This window comes from Pungitius pungitius, chromosome 8, assembly GCF_949316345.1.
Source record: "Pungitius pungitius chromosome 8, fPunPun2.1, whole genome shotgun sequence".
Taxonomy (NCBI): Eukaryota; Metazoa; Chordata; class Actinopteri; order Perciformes; family Gasterosteidae; genus Pungitius; species Pungitius pungitius.
Window position 1 is genome coordinate 20,330,674 of NC_084907.1, and position 24,720 is coordinate 20,355,393.

Consider the following 24,720-nt stretch of genomic DNA (forward strand, 5'->3'; position numbering starts at 1 on the left):
CCTACTGGAGAAACAGATCCAACCATGTCAACCTCAACATTCACCTCGAATGGAGGAAGCAGCAGCACCAAAATGGATCATTCCAAAACAACAATCGATCCTACCATGATTACAAATATGTCAGCAAATTTAATGTCTTCATCAGTCAGGCCGAATACTGTAATATCTCAAACATCAACTGAACACAAAACTGAAACACAGTCAGCTGGTCCCAGCACGACAGAGCAGCCGTCGACTGGACAAGAAACATCTACAACATTTAGTTCCTCCTTGACCAACGAACAGAGTACAACCAGTATGACTGGGACACCTACAGGAGAAACAGATCCAACCATGTCAACCTCAACATTCACCTCGAATGGAGGAAGCAGCAGCACCAAAATGGATCATTCCAAAACAACAATCGATCCTACCATGATTACAAATATGTCAGCAAATTTAATGTCTTCATCAGTCAGGCCGAATACTGTAATATCTCAAACATCAACTCAACACAAAACTGAAACACAGTCAGCTGGTCCCAGCACGACAGAGCAGCCATCAACTGGACAAGAAACATCTACACCATTTGGTTCCTCCTTGACCAACGAACAGAGTACAACCAGTATGACTGGGACACCTACTGGAGAAACAGATCCAAACATGTCAACTTCAACATTCACCTCGAATGGAGGAAGCAGCACTACAAACACTGATCATTCCAAAACAACAATCGATCCCACCATGAATACAAAGATGTCAACAAATTCAATGTCTTCATCAATCAGGCCGAATACTGTAATATCTCAAACATCAACTCAACACAAAACTGAAACACAGTCAGCTGGTCCCAGCACGACAGAGCAGCCATCAACTGGACAAGAAACATCTACACCATTTGGTTCCTCCTTGACCAACGAACAGAGTACAACCAGTATGACTGGGACACCTACTGGAGAAACAGATCCAACCATGTCAACCTCAACATTCACCTCGAATGGAGGAAGCAGCACTACAAACACTGATCATTCCAAAACAACAATCGATCCTACCATCAATACAAAGATGTCAACAAATTCAATGTCTTCATCAATCAGGCCGAATACTGTAATATCTCAAACATCAACTCAACACAAAACTGAAACACAGTCAGCTGGTCCCAGCACGACAGAGCAGCCATCAACTGGACAAGAAACATCTACACCATTTGGTTCCTCCTTGACCAACGAACAGAGTACAACCAGTATGACTGGGACACCTACTGGAGAAACAGATCCAACCATGTCAACCTCAACATTCACCTCGAATGGAGGAAGCAGCAGCACCAAAATGGATCATTCCAAAACAACAATCGATCCTACCATGATTACAAATATGTCAGCAAATTTAATGTCTTCATCAGTCAGGCCGAATACTGTAATATCTCAAACATCAACTGAACACAAAACTGAAACACAGTCAGCTGGTCCCAGCACGACAGAGCAGCCGTCGACTGGACAAGAAACATCTACAACATTTAGTTCCTCCTTGACCAACGAACAGAGTACAACCAGTATGACTGGGACACCTACAGGAGAAACAGATCCAACCATGTCAACCTCAACATTCACCTCGAATGGAGGAAGCAGCAGCACCAAAATGGATCATTCCAAAACAACAATCGATCCTACCATGATTACAAATATGTCAGCAAATTTAATGTCTTCATCAGTCAGGCCGAATACTGTAATATCTCAAACATCAACTCAACACAAAACTGAAACACAGTCAGCTGGTCCCAGCACGACAGGGCAGCCATCAACTGGACAAGAAACATCTACACCATTTGGTTCCTCCTTGACCAACGAACAGAGTACAACCAGTATGACTGGGACACCTACTGGAGAAACAGATCCAACCATGTCAACCTCAACATTCACCTCGAATGGAGGAAGCAGCACTACAAACACTGATCATTCCAAAACAACAATCGATCCTACCATGATTACAAATATGTCAACAAATTCAATGTCTTCATCAATCAGGCCGAATACTGTAATATCTCAAACATCAACTCAACACAAAACTGAAACACAGTCAGCTGGTCCCAGCACGACAGAGCAGCCATCAACTGGACAAGAAACATCTACACCATTTGGTTCCTCCTTGACCAACGAACAGAGTACAACCAGTATGACTGGGACACCTACTGGAGAAACAGATCCAACCATGTCAACCTCAACATTCACCTCGAATGGAGGAAGCAGCAGCACCAAAATGGATTATTCCAAAACAACAATCGATCCTACCATGATTACAAATATGTCAGCAAATTTAATGTCTTCATCAGTCAGGCCGAATACTGTAATATCTCAAACATCAACTGAACACAAAACTGAAACACAGTCAGCTGGTCCCAGCACGACAGAGCAGCCGTCGACTGGACAAGAAACATCTACAACATTTAGTTCCTCCTTGACCAACGAACAGAGTACAACCAGTATGACTGGGACACCTACAGGAGAAACAGATCCAAGCATGTCAACCTCAACATTCACCTCGAATGGAGGAAGCAGCAGCACCAAAATGGATCATTCCAAAACAACAATCGATCCTACCATGATTACAAATATGTCAGCAAATTTAATGTCTTCATCAGTCAGGCCGAATACTGTAATATCTCAAACATCAACTCAACACAAAACTGAAACACAGTCAGCTGGTCCCAGCACGACAGAGCAGCCATCAACTGGACAAGAAACATCTACACCATTTGGTTCCTCCTTGACCAACGAACAGAGTACAACCAGTATGACTGGGACACCTACTGGAGAAACAGATCCAACCATGTCAACCTCAACATTCACCTCGAATGGAGGAAGCAGCAGCACCAAAATGGATCATTCCAAAACAACAATCGATCCTACCATGATTACAAATATGTCAGCAAATTTAATGTCTTCATCAGTCAGGCCGAATACTGTAATATCTCAAACATCAACTGAACACAAAACTGAAACACAGTCAGCTGGTCCCAGCACGACAGAGCAGCCGTCGACTGGACAAGAAACATCTACAACATTTAGTTCCTCCTTGACCAACGAACAGAGTACAACCAGTATGACTGGGACACCTACAGGAGAAACAGATCCAACCATGTCAACCTCAACATTCACCTCGAATGGAGGAAGCAGCAGCACCAAAATGGATCATTCCAAAACAACAATCGATCCTACCATGATTACAAATATGTCAGCAAATTTAATGTCTTCATCAGTCAGGCCGAATACTGTAATATCTCAAACATCAACTGAACACAAAACTGAAACACAGTCAGCTGGTCCCAGCACGACAGAGCAGCCGTCGACTGGACAAGAAACATCTACAACATTTAGTTCCTCCTTGACCAACGAACAGAGTACAACCAGTATGACTGGGACACCTACAGGAGAAACAGATCCAACCATGTCAACCTCAACATTCACCTCGAATGGAGGAAGCAGCAGCACCAAAATGGATCATTCCAAAACAACAATCGATCCTACCATGATTACAAATATGTCAGCAAATTTAATGTCTTCATCAGTCAGGCCGAATACTGTAATATCTCAAACATCAACTCAACACAAAACTGAAACACAGTCAGCTGGTCCCAGCACGACAGAGCAGCCATCGACTGGACAAGAAACATCTACACCATTTGGTTCCTCCTTGACCAACGAACAGAGTACAACCAGTATGACTGCGACACCTACAAAAGAAAACGATTCAACCATGTCAGCCTCAACATTCACCTCGAATGGAGGAAGCAGCGCTACAAACACTGATCATTCCAAAACAACAATCGATCCTACCGTGAATACAAAGATGTCAACAAATTCAATGTCTTCATCAATCAGGCCAAATACTGTAATATCTCAAACATCAACTGAACACAAAACTGAAACACAGTCAGCTGGTCCCAGCACGACAGAGCAGCCATCGACTGGACAAGAAACATCTACACCATTTGGTTCCTCCTTGACCAACGAACAGAGTACAACCAGTATGACTGGGACACCTAGAGGAGAAACAGATCCAACCATGTCAACCTCAACATTCACCTCGAATGGAGGAAGCAGCAGCACCAAAATGGATCATTCCAAAACAACAATCGATCCTACCATGATTACAAATATGTTAGCAAGTTCAATGTCTTCATCAATCAGGCCGAATACTGTAATATCTCAAACATCAACTCAACACAAAACTGAAACACAGTCAGCTGGTCCCAGCACGACAGAGCAGCCATCAACTGGACAAGAAACATCTACACCATTTGGTTCCTCCTTGACCAACGAACAGAGTACAACCAGTATGACTGGGACACCTACTGGAGAAACAGATCCAACCATGTCAACCTCAACATTCACCTCGAATGGAGGAAGCAGCAGCACCAAAATGGATCATTCCAAAACAACAATCGATCCTACCATGATTACAAATATGTCAGCAAATTTAATGTCTTCATCAGTCAGGCCGAATACTGTAATATCTCAAACATCAACTGAACACAAAACTGAAACACAGTCAGCTGGTCCCAGCACGACAGAGCAGCCGTCGACTGGACAAGAAACATCTACAACATTTAGTTCCTCCTTGACCAACGAACAGAGTACAACCAGTATGACTGGGACACCTACAGGAGAAACAGATCCAACCATGTCAACCTCAACATTCACCTCGAATGGAGGAAGCAGCAGCACCAAAATGGATCATTCCAAAACAACAATCGATCCTACCATGATTACAAATATGTCAGCAAATTTAATGTCTTCATCAGTCAGGCCGAATACTGTAATATCTCAAACATCAACTCAACACAAAACTGAAACACAGTCAGCTGGTCCCAGCACGACAGAGCAGCCATCAACTGGACAAGAAACATCTACACCATTTGGTTCCTCCTTGACCAACGAACAGAGTACAACCAGTATGACTGGGACACCTACTGGAGAAACAGATCCAACCATGTCAACCTCAACATTCACCTCGAATGGAGGAAGCAGCAGCACCAAAATGGATCATTCCAAAACAACAATCGATCCTACCATGATTACAAATATGTCAGCAAATTTAATGTCTTCATCAGTCAGGCCGAATACTGTAATATCTCAAACATCAACTGAACACAAAACTGAAACACAGTCAGCTGGTCCCAGCACGACAGAGCAGCCGTCGACTGGACAAGAAACATCTACAACATTTAGTTCCTCCTTGACCAACGAACAGAGTACAACCAGTATGACTGGGACACCTACAGGAGAAACAGATCCAACCATGTCAACCTCAACATTCACCTCGAATGGAGGAAGCAGCAGCACCAAAATGGATCATTCCAAAACAACAATCGATCCTACCATGATTACAAATATGTCAGCAAATTTAATGTCTTCATCAGTCAGGCCGAATACTGTAATATCTCAAACATCAACTCAACACAAAACTGAAACACAGTCAGCTGGTCCCAGCACGACAGAGCAGCCATCGACTGGACAAGAAACATCTACACCATTTGGTTCCTCCTTGACCAACGAACAGAGTACAACCAGTATGACTGCGACACCTACAAAAGAAAACGATTCAACGATGTCAGCCTCAACATTCACCTCGAATGGAGGAAGCAGCAGCACCAAAATGGATCATTCCAAAACAACAATCGATCCTACCATGATTACAAATATGTCAGCAAATTTAATGTCTTCATCAGTCAGGCCGAATACTGTAATATCTCAAACATCAACTCAACACAAAACTGAAACACAGTCAGCTGGTCCCAGCACGACAGAGCAGCCATCGACTGGACAAGAAACATCTACAACATTTAGTTCCTCCTTGACCAACGAACAGAGTACAACCAGTATGACTGGGACACCTACAGGAGAAACAGATCCAAACATGTCAACTTCAACATTCACCTCGAATGGAGGAAGCAGCACTACAAACACTGATCATTCCAAAACAACAATCGATCCCACCATGAATACAAAGATGTCAACAAATTCAATGTCTTCATCAATCAGGCCGAATACTGTAATATCTCAAACATCAACTCAACACAAAACTGAAAAACAGTCAGCTGGTCCCAGCACGACAGAGCAGCCATCGACTGGACAAGAAACATCTACAACATTTAGTTCCTCCTTGACCAACGAACAGAGTACAACCAGTATGACTGGGACACCTACAGGAGAAACAGATCCAACCATGTCAACCTCAACATTCACCTCGAATGGAGGAAGCGGCACTACAAACACTGATCATTCCAAAAAAACAATCGATCCTACCATGAATACAAAGATGTCAACAAATTCAATGTCTTCATCAATCAGGCCGAATACTGTAATATCTCAAACATCAACTCAACACAAAACTGAAACACAGTCAGCTGGTCCCAGCACGACAGAGCAGCCATCGACTGGACAAGAAACATCTACAACATTTAGTTCCTCCTTGACCAACGAACAGAGTACAACCAGTATGACTGGGACACCTACAGGAGAAACAGATCCAACCATGTCAACCTCAACATTCACCTCGAATGGAGGAAGCAGCAGCACCAAAATGGATCATTCCAAAACAACAATCAATCCTACCATGAATACAAAGATGTCAACAAATTCAATGTCTTCATCAATCAGGCCGAATACTGTAATATCTCAAACATCAACTCAACACAAAACTGAAACACAGTCAGCTGGTCCCAGCACGACAGAGCAGCCATCGACTGGACAAGAAACATCTACAACATTTAGTTCCTCCTTGACCAACGAACAGAGTACAACCAGTATGACTGGGACACCTACAGGAGAAACAGATCCAACCATGTCAACCTCAGTACTCACCTCGAATGGAGGAAGCAGCAGCACCAAAATGGATCATTCCAAAACAACAATCAATCCCACCATGAATACAAAGATCTCAGCAAATTCAATGTCTTCATCAATCAGGCCGAATACTGTAATATCTCAAACATCAACTCAACACAAAACTGAAACACAGTCAGCTGGTCCCAGCACGACAGAGCAGCCATCGACTGGACAAGAAACATCTACAACATTTAGTTCCTCCTTGACCAACGAACAGAGTACAACCAGTATGACTGGGACACCTACAGGAGAAACAGATCCAAACATGTCAACTTCAACATTCACCTCGAATGGAGGAAGCAGCACTACAAACACTGATCATTCCAAAACAACAATCGATCCCACCATGAATACAAAGATGTCAACAAATTCAATGTCTTCATCAATCAGGCCGAATACTGTAATATCTCAAACATCAACTCAACACAAAACTGAAACACAGTCAGCTGGTCCCAGCACGACAGAGCAGCCATCGACTGGACAAGAAACATCTACAACATTTAGTTCCTCCTTGACCAACGAACAGAGTACAACCAGTATGACTGGGACACCTACAGGAGAAACAGATCCAACCATGTCAACCTCAACATTCACCTCGAATGGAGGAAGCAGCACTACAAACACTGATCATTCCAAAACAACAATCGATCCTACCATGAATACAAAGATGTCAACAAATTCAATGTCTTCATCAATCAGGCCGAATACTGTAATATCTCAAACATCAACTCAACACAAAACTGAAACACAGTCAGCTGGTCCCAGCACGACAGAGCAGCCATCGACTGGACAAGAAACATCTACAACATTTAGTTCCTCCTTGACCAACGAACAGAGTACAACCAGTATGACTGGGACACCTACAGGAGAAACAGATCCAACCATGTCAACCTCAACATTCACCTCGAATGGAGGAAGCAGCACTACAAACACTGATCATTCCAAAACAACAATCGATCCTACCATGAATACAAAGATGTCAACAAATTCAATGTCTTCATCAATCAGGCCGAATACTGTAATATCTCAAACATCAACTCATCACAAAACTGAAACACAGTCAGCTGGTCCCAGCACGACAGAGCAGCCATCGACTGGACAAGAAACATCTACAACATTTAGTTCCTCCTTGACCAACGAACAGAGTACAACCAGTATGACTGGGACACCTACAGGAGAAACAGATCCAACCATGTCAACCTCAGTACTCACCTCGAATGGAGGAAGCAGCAGCACCAAAATGGATCATTCCAAAACAACAATCAATCCCACCATGAATACAAAGATCTCAGCAAATTCAATGTCTTCATCAATCAGGCCGAATACTGTAATATCTCAAACATCAACTCATCACAAAACTGAAACACAGTCAGCTGGTCCCAGCACGACAGAGCAGCCATCGACTGGACAAGAAACATCTACAACATTTAGTTCCTCCTTGACCAACGAACAGAGTACAACCAGTATGACTGGGACACCTACAGGAGAAACAGATCCAACCATGTCAACCTCAGTACTCACCTCGAATGGAGGAAGCAGCAGCACCAAAATGGATCATTCCAAAACAACAATCGATCCTACCATGAATACAAAGATGTCAACAAATTCAATGTCTTCATCAATCAGGCCGAATACTGTAATATCTCAAACATCAACTCATCACAAAACTGAAACACAGTCAGCTGGTCCCAGCACGACAGAGCAGCCATCGACTGGACAAGAAACATCTACAACATTTAGTTCCTCCTTGACCAACGAACACAGTACAACCAGTATGACTGGGACACCTACAGGAGAAACAGATCCAACCATGTCAACCTCAACATTCACCTCGAATGGAGGAAGCAGCACTACAAACACTGATCATTCCAAAACAACAATCGATCCTACCATGAATACAAAGATGTCAACAAATTCAATGTCTTCATCAATCAGGCCGAATACTGTAATATCTCAAACATCAACTCATCACAAAACTGAAACACAGTCAGCTGGTCCCAGCACGACAGAGCAGCCATCGACTGGACAAGAAACATCTACAACATTTAGTTCCTCCTTGACCAACGAACAGAGTACAACCAGTATGACTGGGACACCTACAGGAGAAACAGATCCAACCATGTCAACCTCAGTACTCACCTCGAATGGAGGAAGCAGCAGCACCAAAATGGATCATTCCAAAACAACAATCAATCCCACCATGAATACAAAGATCTCAGCAAATTCAATGTCTTCATCAATCAGGCCGAATACTGTAATATCTCAAACATCAACTCAACACAAAACTGAAACACAGTCAGCTGGTCCCAGCACGACAGAGCAGCCATCGACTCGACAAGAAACATCTACAACATTTAGTTCCTCCTTGACCAACGAACAGAGTACAACCAGTATGACTGGGACACCTACAGGAGAAACAGATCCAACCATGTCAACCTCAACATTCACCTTGAATGGAAGAAGCAGCACTACAAACACTGATCATTCCAAAACAACAATCGATCCTACCATGAATACAAAGATGTCAACAAATTCAATGTCTTCATCAATCAGGCCGAATACTGTAATATCTCAAACATCAACTCATCACAAAACTGAAACACAGTCAGCTGGTCCCAGCACGACAGAGCAGCCATCGACTGGACAAGAAACATCTACAACATTTAGTTCCTCCTTGACCAACGAACAGAGTACAACCAGTATGACTGGGACACCTACAGGAGGAACAGATCCAACCATGTCAACCTCAACATTCACCTCGAATGGAGGAAGCAGCACTACAAACACTGATCATTCCAAAACAACAATCGATCCTACCATGAATACAAAGATGTCAACAAATTCAATGTCTTCATCAATCAGGCCGAATACTGTAATATCTCAAACATCAACTCAACACAAAACTGAAACACAGTCAGCTGGTCCCAGCACGACAGAGCAGCCATCGACTGGACAAGAAACATCTACAACATTTAGTTCCTCCTTGACCAACGAACAGAGTACAACCAGTATGACTGGGACACCTACAGGAGAAACATATCCAACCATGTCAACCTCAACATTCACCTCGAATGGAGGAAGCAGCACTACAAACACTGATCATTCCAAAACAACAATCGATCCCACCATGAATACAAAGATGTCAACAAATTCAATGTCTTCATCAATCAGGCCGAATACTGTAATATCTCAAACATCAACTCAACACAAAACTGAAACACAGTCAGCTGGTCCCAGCACGACAGAGCAGCCATCGACTGGACAAGAAACATCTACAACATTTAGTTCCTCCTTGACCAACGAACAGAGTACAACCAGTATGACTGGGACACCTACAGGAGAAACAGATCCAACCATGTCAACCTCAACATTCACCTCGAATGGAGGAAGCAGCACTACAAACACTGATCATTCCAAAACAACAATCGATCCCACCATGAATACAAAGATGTCAACAAATTCAATGTCTTCATCAATCAGGCCGAATACTGTAATATCTCAAACATCAACTCAACACAAAACTGAAACACAGTCAGCTGGTCCCAGCACGACAGAGCAGCCATCGACTGGACAAGAAACATCTACAACATTTAGTTCCTCCTTGACCAACGAACAGAGTACAACCAGTATGACTGGGACACCTACAGGAGTAACAGATCCAACCATGTCAACCTCAACATTCACCTCGAATGGAGGAAGCAGCACTACAAACACTGATCATTCCAAAACAACAATCGATCCTACCATGAATACAAAGATGTCAACAAATTCAATGTCTTCATCAATCAGGCCGAATACTGTAATATCTCAAACATCAACTCATCACAAAACTGAAACACAGTCAGCTGGTCCCAGCACGACAGAGCAGCCATCGACTGGACAAGAAACATCTACAACATTTAGTTCCTCCTTGACCAACGAACAGAGTACAACCAGTATGACTGGGACACCTACAGGAGAAACAGATCCAACCATGTCAACCTCAGTACTCACCTCGAATGGAGGAAGCAGCAGCACCAAAATGGATCATTCCAAAACAACAATCAATCCCACCATGAATACAAAGATCTCAGCAAATTCAATGTCTTCATCAATCAGGCCGAATACTGTAATATCTCAAACATCAACTCAACACAAAACTGAAACACAGTCAGCTGGTCCCAGCACGACAGAGCAGCCATCGACTGGACAAGAAACATCTACAACATTTAGTTCCTCCTTGACCAACGAACAGAGTACAACCAGTATGACTGGGACACCTACAGGAGAAACAGATCCAACCATGTCAACCTCAGTACTCACCTCGAATGGAGGAAGCAGCAGCACCAAAATGGATCATTCCAAAACAACAATCAATCCCACCATGAATACAAAGATCTCAGCAAATTCAATGTCTTCATCAATCAGGCCGAATACTGTAATATCTCAAACATCAACTCAACACAAAACTGAAACACAGTCAGCTGGTCCCAGCACGACAGAGCAGCCATCGACTGGACAAGAAACATCTACAACATTTAGTTCCTCCTTGACCAACGAACAGAGTACAACCAGTATGACTGGGACACCTACAGGAGAAACAGATCCAACCATGTCAACCTCAACATTCACCTCGAATGGAGGAAGCAGCACTACAAACACTGATCATTCCAAAACAACAATCGATCCTACCATGAATACAAAGATGTCAACAAATTCAATGTCTTCATCAATCAGGCCGAATACTGTAATATCTCAAACATCAACTCATCACAAAACTGAAACACAGTCAGCTGGTCCCAGCACGACAGAGCAGCCATCGACTGGACAAGATACATCTACAACATTTAGTTCCTCCTTGACCAACGAACAGAGTACAACCAGTATGACTGGGACACCTACAGGAGAAACAGATCCAACCATGTCAACCTCAACATTCACCTCGAATGGAGGAAGCAGCACTACAAACACTGATCATTCCAAAACAACAATCAATCCCACCATGAATACAAAGATCTCAGCAAATTCAATGTCTTCATCAATCAGGCCGAATACTGTAATATCTCAAACATCAACTCAACACAAAACTGAAACACAGTCAGCTGGTCCCAGCACGACAGAGCAGCCATCGACTGGACAAGAAACATCTACAACATTTAGTTCCTCCTTGACCAACGAACAGAGTACAACCAGTATGACTGGGACACCTACAGGAGAAACAGATCCAACCATGTCAACCTCAACATTCACCTCGAATGGAGGAAGCAGCACTACAAACACTGATCATTCCAAAACAACAATCAATCCCACCATGAATACAAAGATCTCAGCAAATTCAATGTCTTCATCAATCAGGCCGAATACTGTAATATCTCAAACATCAACTCAACACAAAACTGAAACACAGTCAGCTGGTCCCAGCACGACAGAGCAGCCATCGACTGGACAAGAAACATCTACAACATTTAGTTCCTCCTTGACCAACGAACAGAGTACAACCAGTATGACTGGGACACCTACAGGAGAAACAGATCCAACCATGTCAACCTCAACATTCACCTTGAATGGAAGAAGCAGCACTACAAACACTGATCATTCCAAAACAACAATCGATCCTACCATGAATACAAAGATGTCAACAAATTCAATGTCTTCATCAATCAGGCCGAATACTGTAATATCTCAAACATCAACTCATCACAAAACTGAAACACAGTCAGCTGGTCCCAGCACGACAGAGCAGCCATCGACTGGACAAGAAACATCTACAACATTTAGTTCCTCCTTGACCAACGAACAGAGTACAACCAGTATGACTGGGACACCTACAGGAGAAACAGATCCAACCATGTCAACCTCAGTACTCACCTCGAATGGAGGAAGCAGCAGCACCAAAATGGATCATTCCAAAACAACAATCAATCCCACCATGAATACAAAGATCTCAGCAAATTCAATGTCTTCATCAATCAGGCCGAATACTGAAATATCTCAAACATCAACTCAACACAAAACTGAAAGTTTATCTTCAAGTACAACCTCAAGTCACACATCAATGACTAACCAGGAAACATCGACAACAATGGCTACTTTATCGACACAGCAACAATCTAGATCTTCGACATTGGCAAAAATCACAGGCAATACTGAATCAATCCCGTCTTTAAATGCTTCCGATCTAACCACCCCAAACAAATTTACTACATCTGCCATCATTCTGTCATCAAACCCAACTGTGATGACTCCTCGGTGTAAAGGATGTGTTTGTGTCAAGGGTACTTGTAATTTCAACCAGACACTTAAAAGATGTCACTGCGACTGTAAATCAGGTTTTTTTGGAGAATCATGTTCCGTTGGAAGTGATGACATCCCTGCCTATATCGGTAAGTTTAATCATAATCAATTATAGTTTTTCAAAAGATTTGATACATTTCAGAACATAGTACATGCAGAAAAGTAAAAGGACTTTAATAAATGTTTCTGAAACTGCCACAGTTTATTAAATCTTATTTAACCATATATTTTAATACAGCATGTCCACCTCATGGTTACCGTCATCTTTTGCAGATACCGGAGCACTACCAACTCGAAAAGCAAACCTTACATTGAAAATCAACATACATTTTTTGGAGGCTTACAACAATCTAAGCTCACCACAATCACTAGTATTTATCACATCATTAGAGCATGAGGTATATCTTTATCTTCTCTATGTTGCATGATCTAATGATAGTAGTTACCTGTATTTTATATTTATTCATTAATGTTTTCAAGCGTATTACTTATTTACTTGGCAGTAACTGCAGTAAGGAACCTCAATGAAGATATTCTGTTTATCATTCATGTTTTGCTTGATCCTTTTGTTTATGTTAATGATAGTAGAAATATATTCATTGTTGTAACCATGTAAAAACAACTTCTGTCCTGACTTACAGCTTAAAGCTTTATGCAAAGAAGCAGATCCTAATTCCTTTAAAAAAGTACAAGTCATCAAGTTATCGTAAGTTTACCATAGAATTGACATACCATTTTTAATTAATTTTTATTGAAGCACAAGTTATTTTCTTAGTAACATATTTGATATGTTTCTGCTGTAGCCCAGGAAGTGTTGTTGCAGATAGTGTGGCGGAGTACATCTATCAAAACAATGAAACCCAAATCCAGTTTGTCAACACTCAGCTTGATGGTGTTTTGACCGATATCTTGAAAAACACAAGTAATCTCAGTAGGATTTCTCAAGCATTTAACAATACCGATGTGCTTTTAAATGAACTCACCTTTCAGGCACCTACAATTAAAAGTAAGTTTATTCAGTCAGTTTTAAACATTTGACTTATTGCTGCTTTGCACAGAGTGTCTTGTCATTGAATTCATGTCATCATTTCTATATTTCAGTTGATTAAATGATACTAAACTCTTTTTTTTCATCAATCAGATATCAGCGATCTGAAGTTTTTAGTAAACTGTTCACAGTGGACAAATTATTTTGCTGAGATTGTAGAAGGTACACTTCAGTGTACTGGACCTTGCAAAGGGAACCCTGACTACTGTCATCAGCATGGAACATGCATTAATGACATTCAGAAAGGTGGAATATGTAGGTAAGCAAATATCTGTCTGCTCATCTTATCTAAGAGCAAACAGCTTAAGTATGTCCCATATTCTGGCTCATATTGTTGATCTTATTAACATAATTAATTTCTGTGACCCTTTATTCCAGGTGCTATAAGTCCAACCTTAAGCAGTTTTACGAAAAGTGTCAGTTCTTCCATTGGGGTCCAGGTTTCTACGGTGCCCTTTTCGTCCCATTGGCAGCACTCCTGCTTATTATCATTACCATTTCCGTTGTCCATTTCAGAAAGAGAAATACAGGCACTTGGTGGGTTCTAAAGCCTTAAAATGCAACTTCCTTTGCAGTAATTTGAAAATCTTGTTACAAACATACCACACGGAACTAATGAAAATGTCTCCCTATATTAGGAAAATGAGCGACTACTATGACACAAGACTTTCTGATTGTGAAGTAGATTTATTTCACTTCTCTGCTAGAGGTGAAAATTGATGATTGACTTTTTTTTGTTTGTTTATTTGATATTGATGATTTCGCAGTGAGGAATATTCAGTGAAAATAACATGATTTCTCTTTATAGATCACACCTTAGGATTTTAAGACTCTTACACATCAGTAACCAATTTGGACAACCAATTGCAGGTATTGCTTTCTCTCTTGTGTACTATTTTAAATCACACACATAATATATAGAAATTGTGTGAAGTACAAGGACAGATCAAATATTCTAGTTAACATGTTGATATTAAAATCTGATGATGCTTGTGTCTTTCCAGGAAACAACAAATCGTCCAGAGGCTTGGAATATCAACTCATGAATCTTATATTATATACTAGTAATTTGTTTTCGTGATTGATCAGACTGTATCTACTTAAATTCTAGTTAATCGTGCTATATATATAAAAATGAACTTGTTGCAATGGACTCCAGTTAATTCACACCACACTTCAGAAAAATATTTTTTCCAGGATTCTTTTAGTGTTTTGAATGTTGTCCTTACCTGAGGTCACAAAGAAGTGCTTTGTTGTCAAGAAGCAATACGGCCATTCAGTACTGAGAAACAGAAGGTAAAAGATTTTACATTGAATGAATATTTAATTTGATGCTTTCTAAAACATGGTTGTTGGGATTGTTTAAGAGTTTTTATCTTCAGGAAAATGTGAGCTTTTTACTCTATACATATATATAGGAAGAATGCACAAATGCTCTCAATTAACATGGGTACCACATATAGTAAGGACCAGGAGTAGTGTAAACCATTGGAATAAACGCATTTAAATGATTTCAAGTTAGCTGAGAAGAATGTAGTTTGCAGCATCAGTGTCGACTTGGAGGGATTCTTCTTCAAATGTGAGCCTAAGAGGTTTGATTGATGGTGTCGCTCAAAGTCAGTACAACACCCCGTCACCAGATGGCGCACACACAAACTCATTTGAATGATTTTTTGTCTTTGCGATGTTTAACTAAGTTTAATACATTTTGAAATAGTGTAATTTACCATCACTGTCCTGTTGTAGAATTGGTAGTGTGTACTGTCAGCTCCAGTTATTAATAGCTTTAAAGATTGATCCATAAAGTTAAGAGGTTTTAAAGCAATTATATCAATTTGTCACCATATAGATCTGATTAAATTAAAATACTATTAAAAATCATCGGCTGCATTTAACTAATTTCACATTTCTTTCTATTGTGTTTACAAGAACAGTTGCTTGATGCTAGTATGTAAAAATGTTTTTTTTTAAAAAGTGAAAATGACCTCTGGTTATGTTTGTATACACTGGATCATTTACCAGCCACTAATTGGTAGCTTTCCGTGTTTAGCCACCTGCTCGCTGGTTGTAATAAAAGACCCTCTTTTTTTTTTTTTTTTTTACCTTAGTGAGTATTATTGCACACCTGATATCATTAACATTCCCAGTTAATGTCCCAGCTGTTAAAAGTGTCAGCAGATACACCTCGCTAGCCGGCACTGTTTCCGGCTGCTAACTTTAGCGGTTGTTAAGCTAACAGGGCCCCCGCCAGGCCTTCAACAGCTCCGCCCTCTTGTAAAGGTGTATCATGACTATAAAACGCTTCCTGCTACCAACACAAAGCACGGAGTCAGTCATAAACGTTTCCTTTTGCAGCCATAACCATAAATGATTCATTACCGTGGTTGTTATGTGATTAAAAGCTGTGCCCCATGGCATGTCACCACTGCACATGGCTACCGCAGGCTCTCTGGTCATCTTGAGTTGATTCCCTCCCGTCTGTCCTAATTCCTTAAACATATTTGCACACCGTCTCGCTGTCTTAACAGCTTCATCGGCTTTTTTTTTTGTGGAAACCTGGTCTGTGTCGCCACCCAGTGGATGAATTGTGGTACTGTGTTACAATAAAACCGTTGACCTTTAATGCTTTGCACAGGTCGGTTGAACCAATTGGTTTTCTTTGAATGGCAAAAATGTAAATATGCGTAAATGTCCCCAAACTGCCAGATTTAGATTGAATTAATACCTACTGTTACATCTAAAGTTTTTTTGTGTCACCTAAAAAAAGTGTATTACCCCAAGTCTAATACCAAAAATATTCTAAGAGCCAGTAAAAGAAAACCGGCATACTCTCCTGATCACACAACTGCTTATTCATTTGTAAAGCACATGAGGCAGTCATGGTAATAGCGGTCATAACTTTGCAAGAACAGTTTGTTTCACTTAATATTCCAGCAGCTACAAATGGAAGTGAAGTCCCCTACTCCGATGAGATATATCAGTAAAATATTCTAGTTGTGCTTTGTCGGGAAATAAATAGGTTTAAGAAGACAGCCTGCAATAGAAACAGTTTTAACCACATTACACAAAGAGCGGTAATTATCTCTTGTACTATTTCTTTGCCTAGTAATGAAAATGGTTGGAAGTGGAGCCTAAACATGTCAGAGCTCTGACTTTGGGCACAGCAATAACTCGTTTCACCCATAAGCTAATCTCTCTGCTTCGGTAATGCATACTTTCCAAAACAGACGTTCAAAATGAGCAGCCGGTTGCCATGGTCACTACCTATGATGTCACCCGGCAGCTCACCTGAAAGTGCTGCAAGAGGCTTGGCCTGGATGGTTCTTACCGCCTTTTGTTTTGGTTACAGTACAACCATTGCTATAAAAACTAAATCACAAACCTACAGAAATGCTCACTGCCCGGAAGGTTTAACTGTACCTGTATCACAGCTTATTTGTCATTACTTGACTTTTAACGCAGTGTTTTTCTTCACCGTGGTTTGGGCTCCATGCCCAACCATCTGGACTCGAGTCAAGAGTAAATCACTTGCAACATTGTTAAGTGATTAAAAAAAAAAAAAAAACCTGTGGTTGTAAAGCTGTATCCAAGACGTCATGCAGGAGGAGACCCTGTTACAACCAGGAACAGGAAGGCAGTACACTTTTCACCTGTCCGCCTCCATTGTAAGTCACTCTTCTTTCTCTGGATAGAGGCCAGTCACAATAAGGCACAGCATGAGGGTGTGTGTGGGTGATAAAACAGGCCAAACAGCTGAAAGGAGAATTCAGGCTTGACAGAAAAAAAAGAAGAATGAAGCAGGCTCATAAATAAGTCATTTTATTTTACTTTCATTTTAAAGAATATACCTGTCAACTACTCATAACAAAAATGGAATTGTTAAATACTGTACACAGCATACTGTACTCCTCCTGTGCATGTCTTCACCACAGCAGAGAAGTTAATCCATGATGAACTAGTCTTCATTCCGTTTTATTATTTCTAATAAGACATATGAATACTTTAAGATTAAATAGTATCAGTATATGATGTAAACATTTTTTCAGACATTCAAGTCAAAAGCAACATTGTGTCGGAAAGGTTTTGTGAGCAAGAAGGAGAAAGAAAAGTATTATTTCAATGACCGTTTGACCTTAGCCGTTTTCCGCTTCCCGACCTGAACACCACGTTCGATACCACGGGTTACTTCAATACATGTGCTACATTTACTATACCATCCTGATGCCTCTTGAATAATCTACAACAATAAAAAAAAAAGTGTTTTATTATGTTTTCTAGGCTGCCAGCAGCCACAGTCTCTCAGACCACACCTACTGCAATCATGTAAGGCAGGAATGCATGAGCAGAACAGGAAAGTCTGTGTCAGGTAGGTAAACCCTGCGCTGTCTTTGTAATGCACGTCTGTGTTAACAGGTTCGCCGAACATCTGTGATCCAAGATCTGCGTGATCTAAAAAAAAAAAAAAAAAAACTATTTAAGGATATCCGGTTAGAAGTGCCTTTGTGTTAGTCCTAGCTGAGGTGTTCTTGAATTAAAAAAACTAATTTGTCAGGTCACATATGGTGCTAGTAGGAGATCATCATTTAAAAAAAGGTTTCGTGGATTAAAAAGGGAGAGTATGTGAACTATAGCGTTAATACAAAAAGGAGGTAGTACTTGAGGCAAATCACTAACAAGTTGAGCCCCTAAAAAAATAAAAGACGCCTACGGTTTGATAGAATTTCAATGAGAACTGCGTTCACCTAATGTTCAACAGGCCAATTTCTGTGCAACAAAACAGACCCGAAACACTGAAAGAACGCAATCACTTTTTGGAGGCTGCACTCAGGCAGCAGATGAGCAGAGCACAGTAACAAGTATGGTTGACAGTTTTCTACCAATAGTAGAAAGTCAGTTTTATAAACCCTCATCAGAACACTTTTTCCACTTATGCTCACATGCACGCAATCACACACACACACACACACACACACACACGCACACACACACACGCACACGCACACTAGACGTTCCAATGGAAAAATGTGTAGCTACCAGTAATGTACCGACCTACGAGTACAAAAGACTTAATGGCCTGAGAAAAACTAAAACTTCATCAAGGCATAGAAACAGTGTTGATATACAATAGCAAACAGAAAAGAGATTTGTGTGCTAATATCCTTCATTTTGTTTAAAAAAATTAATTGGCCTTGTATCTAGACTTCATATATTAAGTTATTAATGGTTACATTACCGACCCTTTGTCCCTTGTTGCGAGATACAAAAGCAGCGTAGAAGCATCTCGCGAAACATCCTCAACTTTCAAGACGCAGAAAAAAACACTGAACAAACGAGGTCCAAGGCCCGCTTGTACCTTCTGAGCGACCACGACATCGCCCAAAACTGCGCAAAATTGAATGCCACGAGATAAAAAGTCATGTCCAAAGAGAGCTCTTTAGACAGAGATATAGTCCTTACATGATGTCTTCTCGGCTGTCAAAGCTACTCACCCTCCGTGTTCAGAATACATAGCGGATTAAAAAAAAAAAAATTAAGAAAAACAAACATGAAAAGCAGCCGTTTGAGGGTTGTTAGTGTCCAGTTTCACCCCCTTTTTATTTTTCCTCCAAGTGGCTTTTGCTCATGGATAGTAAAGTTCATCCCCTACTTCCACTTAATCTTTCACACTAAATCCACATGTGCTTTCCCCCTGGGGGGACAGTCCCAGTCTGACACGCTTGAACTGCGAGCCGCAGGGCTTTGCACGACCCGAAGATACCTCTCCACGCACGGCGAGTCCATGAAGGCGGGCCGCTGAGGCAGCAGATAGTAGTGCGTGGCGCTGGCCTTCTTGCCGTTCTCTATGTCGGGGAGGATGCAGGGGGAGCCCTCGCTGTTCTGTCTCTGCAAACCGCGGTGGCTGACGTACTTCGGATCGGGCGCAAAACTTTGCGTCGGGGGCATCACCCCGTTGATGTACGTCGGGAGGCTCTTGGGGCTGGGAGTGCGGGAGCTGCCTCGGGAAAACGGCTCCCTTGGCGGCACCTTGGGGGGCCGGTCCTCGTCGCTGTACGCGCCGGAGGAGACCTCGGCTGACCAGCGGCGGTGGTCTCCCGTCTTGACGGTTCGGGGAGGGATAGGGGGGGGCACCTCGGGCTTGTCCGTGCTCTGGGCGTGGCGCTTGGGGTGCGTAAGGCGCAGCAGCGAGGCTTTGCTCAAGGAGCCGGCGGGGCCAGAGTGCGAGCGCCGCAGTCTCCTCTGGGCTTTGTCCTGCTGTCTCTGATTGACCACCGGGTCAGGTGGTTCCTGTCGTTTGAGCTCATGCTGCTCTCGCAATTCCTGTGGAGGCGGGGCCTGATGCGGATGCTGATGCGGATGCTGATGCTGATGCTGATGCTTGGGCTGCCTCTGCGGGCCGTCGTAGTAAGCGTAGTTAATCTGACCACAGTCCCTGAAGCTCCTTCGGCTGGGCACCCCGTATCGAAAGGGAGACGATTTGGGACACTGATCGGACACCAGGCAGCGGCTGTCGTCCGAGCTCGTGAAGAACTCCACCTCATTGTCCATAGCTTGCTCAGGGGAGATGTCCGTTTGTGGAGGGATGGGGGGCAGAGGCTTGGAGCACCTGCCTGGCGTCTGCGGGGGACTGCTGCACTCGTATACGGAGAGCCTCTGGAACGAGGGGACAACCTGGTCGTCGTCAGCAGGGCTCGGGGTGGAAGGTTCTGCACTGCAGGACAGGTAGAGCGGGGAGGGCCGAGACTTCTTTGGTGGTAATCTCAGTGAACTGGGACGGTGTTTCTGTCCTGTCAGAGAGTAACCATGACATTAATTGAATGACGTCAAACACCAATATGAACTACTAGCTTTCACGCCATTTCTGTAAAACCACTTGTTTGTCTGTAAAGGCAGGAATGCATGAGAGGAATCTAGTATGCATGCAGCAGATGATTAAAAAAAACAGGACATCCAAAGCGGGATGGGTGTATTTCAGGAAACCCGCACTGTGCAGGCGACAGACATGAACTTACTTTCATGATTTAGAGATGGTGGAGGCGGCCCTTTATGGTGAGATCGAGAGCTTTGATCCGACTGTGTCTCAATACTGAAGTAGAAGCTGAGGGGAAAAAGAAGGAGGTGGGGGGGACACGTTAGAACTAGTTCAAATACATCCCCTAAACTTCCATTCTTATTTACATAAATCTCAGCATAACCTGAACCACGACAGTGCTGCGCCACATGCAGACGTTTTGAAACACCCCAACCCAAGAGCCCTCCCCCGAGGGCCCGCAAGTCTTCACAACTGAACACTCACTTTTCCGGCTCATGGCGTAAGCTCCAGGAGGGCTTGGACTCGGCCATGCTGTGACAGTGGCCGCCCCTCAGGAAGGGGTCTTCTATGGGAAAAGAAATCTCCTGGGCACTCAGGACCACTGTGGACATGCTCCAGGCGCACTCGGGTCGCATCAAAGTCAGGAAACACTCTGATCACCCGGCTTCTGGTGAACCTGTAACAGTGCAAAGGCACAGCCGTGACTGACGGTGAACGGGGGGGGGGGACCAGATTAAGATACTCTGTGTAAGCAGAGGCCACAAAGGAATGCAGTCATGGGATTGGAATAGAGACCAGATGATCCAAATCCACCCCCTTTCTGCTGCCCACTAAACCAAATATTTTGACATGGCCTTGTGCCCCCTCCCCCTCCCCCCATGCCAAGAACACAAGCGTACAATCTGTGACAGAAATGTTTAAAGCAACAAAAAAAGCCGTCAATAGATGAATTGGTTCTACATATTGAAATAACAAATACAATTAAGTTTATTTTAAAATAGTCTGCCATGCCCTGGTGATGCAATCTTGCTTGTCCTGAACAGCAGAAGGGGTCCTATATATACCTGATGTTTAACTCTTCAAATAAAATGAAAACAGGAGGGGGGGGGGGGGGGGGAGGGTGGCATCATTTTGATATTTCTGGACTCAGTGATACATTAGATGTCAAATCTAAAAAAGCTGATATCTTTCCCCCCCACACTGGATTGACCTGTACAATATGTCCAGATCTTCTGCAGCTATGAGCTTATAAAAAAGGGTTGTATCACAGTATGAAGCGCCTTTACATCTTGAAGTGCATCATGGGTAACTATAGGCGTCTTGGTCTCAGAAGTCCCATTTTTCCGAATGCAGAAAAACAGGTGCATCCGTCGGCCCGGTGGTCCGCTCGCCAATGAGCTGCGTGCACAAACTGTCGTCCTTATACCGTTGAAGTGATGACAGTGAAGAACACGGCCCCCCCCTCCAACCCCCCCCCCGTTGAGCCATATTTATGTGCTGCGAGAACAGCTGCCGAGAAACAAAGCTCTAAAACAACAGGAAGTCAGGGGCATCAACATGAGCCAAACTGCCCGCCAAAGCATGCAGTCTCCTGTGCCCAGGGTCCTCGATTCGGATCGGTGGGGGCAGGAAGCAACATGATCCCCGATAATGAACCCCGGGGGGTAGGGGGGGGGGGGGGGGGGGGGCTTGTGCTTCCGCTCGCAACAGGTGCAAAGACAGCTCATCCTGGCAGTAAACTACAGGAGAACGTACAGGCAACAGGATTACGCAGATAACGTGTCAGAGCGTTAGGCCTCTTAAGGAATTTATTCCGATCTTTTGGCCAGAGAATTATGGGTTTTTATATTGTTATATTGTCTGGTCTTAACTGGTGATTTAATTTATATGCACAAGGCAGGGAAGGAAGGAAGGAAGGAAGGAAGGAAGGAAGGAAGGAAGGAAGGAAGAGGAAACTGGGCCCCTGGTGCTGGAGATTCAGGATTCAGATAGGTTCCCTTTGATTCAGGATTGCAGTAGTCACACAGACCTTGAAAGAAAGAGTTCACACCCCGCTCATGACACCCCTGCAGCGGTTTCCGAGCAACCATACCCGCTCTACCTGTGCGGCAAGCACACCCCCCTCACTTTACCGGATTGAGATAATAATGGTTATAAGCCCTGTAGCAGGCCGGTGACTCACACCACAACAAGTCAGCTATCTGACAGGGACAGGTAATGAGGATAGAGAATTGCTCGTTTAAAAATTAAAAGGGTATTAAAATAAAAAATAAAAATAAAAAAAATATGTTTTCAATTTACTCAAAGTTGTGTGAGGTCTCAAGCATTGTGTATCTATAATAAAAAGTCGACATATTCAGGAAATGTTCAAAAGCTTTGTAGTTCACTTTGAGTCGTTTGTTTTTTTAAATCCTTTAAATGGCACTACATGGAAGACAGTTTGTTCCTTTGGGGGGGGGGGGGGGGGGGGGAACAACAACACATGAACAAACAAATGATTAAATAATACACACGAATAAGCCTAATCTCGATGCATCAATCAGAGGTGTCTGTCGCGCCGGCACAGAGACGCTCAACAAAAAAGAGACAAGACCAGGGCTCTTATTTACAGCCATTTGAAATGTCCTTCTGAACTCACCTAAATAACTTCGTCGATGTGCTCCGCTGACTCGCCTCCGGACTCCTCTTGCGTGAAATATACCTCCTCGGTTCCTCCGGTCCGCTCGAGTCTGAGGTGGTCTGATGGCATGAGGCGGAGAATGAGGCGGCGCTCCGCTTGAGCTGTGAACACTTTCTTGATGTGTCTGGAATTGTGGAGAGCGATGCTTTTATAAACTCGACCCTTCGAGAGACGCGCCGTGGCCCCGCCTCCAACACTTGCTCTTAAAGGCGCAGTGCTCCTTTTTTCCTCCGCGTCATCCGAGTGCGTGCGGGACATACTGTGTGTGTGTGTGTGTGTGTGTGTGTGTGTGTGTGTGTGTGTGTGTGTGTGTGTGTGTGTGCAGGCGCGAATTTAAGCGTCAAGTTAACATCGACGTGATCAAAGTCTGCCTTTAAATCTCAGAGGAAAGAGACGTGGAAAAAACTAGGAGATAGTCAGCTAATAAAGTGCTCCAGTGGAGAGACATGCTGTGAACACACAAGCAGTTGGATTGACGTGCAGCTGCTCTGCAGATTGGCTTAACCTTTAAAGACGCCCTATATTGTACTTTGAATGGGTCCCCAGTGTGGTTTAATCAACAGCAAGCGTGCCTGCTGCAATCAACGTAAAGTGCATGCATCTGCAGAGAGACAGAGGCAGAAATGAGGATGGTTCCAGGGTAGATAAGGCAGACAACAGGCAAAGCAACACAGCCAGAAACACTCTTATCTGCACAGCTGCTGGCTGAACAACTCGCTTATCAGATTCAGATTATATTTTTTGGACCTGTTAACCTGGCCCAATGTTCACTTAAACCCAGTGTAATTAGAAAACCCAGACTCAAATATAGAAGCAAATAGATTTTTTTTTTTTCTGTTGACGGTGATGTGTGAATAATCTTTGCATGTGCCATCCCTCATCTCACACCCTTAATTTTTTTTGTCACTTGGCCTACTTAGATCTTAAGTGGTGTTGTATTAACTATGTCACCTGACCTAACCGGGCTACACAAACCCAACGCTGACATGCACACTAACCAAATACAGCAATACAAAGGCTACAAACAGGTCGTATGTTGAAT

At 42.9% G+C, this 24,720-nt stretch overlaps 2 protein-coding genes and 1 long non-coding RNA gene across 3 annotated transcripts in view; 1 reads left to right on the forward strand and 2 right to left on the reverse strand.

Moving 5' to 3' along the window:
• The window catches only part of LOC134132260 (uncharacterized), a 59,157-nt gene extending 42,051 nt beyond the window's left edge, over nt 1-17,106 (reverse strand). The window contains exons 1-2 of the long non-coding RNA XR_009956797.1: nt 16,567-17,106; nt 15,417-15,469 (exon numbers count right to left, since the gene is read on the reverse strand). This is a non-coding gene — a long non-coding RNA (uncharacterized LOC134132260). The remainder of the gene's footprint in view (nt 1-15,416; nt 15,470-16,566) is intronic.
• Nucleotides 12,629-15,349, forward strand: LOC119229737 (mucin-3A). The gene is made up of 9 exons (XM_037490411.2): nt 12,629-13,228; nt 13,413-13,537; nt 13,781-13,845; nt 13,943-14,145; nt 14,281-14,446; nt 14,566-14,724; nt 14,826-14,896; nt 14,996-15,057; nt 15,192-15,349. Exons 1-8 carry the CDS (start codon nt 12,658-12,660, stop codon nt 15,013-15,015), a joined length of 1,380 nt encoding a protein of 459 aa, XP_037346308.2. The 5' UTR covers nt 12,629-12,657; the 3' UTR covers nt 15,016-15,057; nt 15,192-15,349.
• A 1,640-nt stretch (nt 17,107-18,746) lies between the features above and the next one.
• errfi1a (ERBB receptor feedback inhibitor 1a) lies at nt 18,747-23,948 on the reverse strand. Its single transcript, XM_037490747.2, has 4 exons — nt 23,637-23,948; nt 21,482-21,674; nt 21,198-21,283; nt 18,747-20,972 (listed from the first exon to the last, which is right to left on the reverse strand). Exons 2-4 carry the CDS (start codon nt 21,631-21,633, stop codon nt 19,849-19,851), a joined length of 1,362 nt encoding a protein of 453 aa, XP_037346644.2. The 5' UTR covers nt 21,634-21,674; nt 23,637-23,948; the 3' UTR covers nt 18,747-19,848.
• Nucleotides 23,949-24,720: the final 772 nt, after the last annotated feature.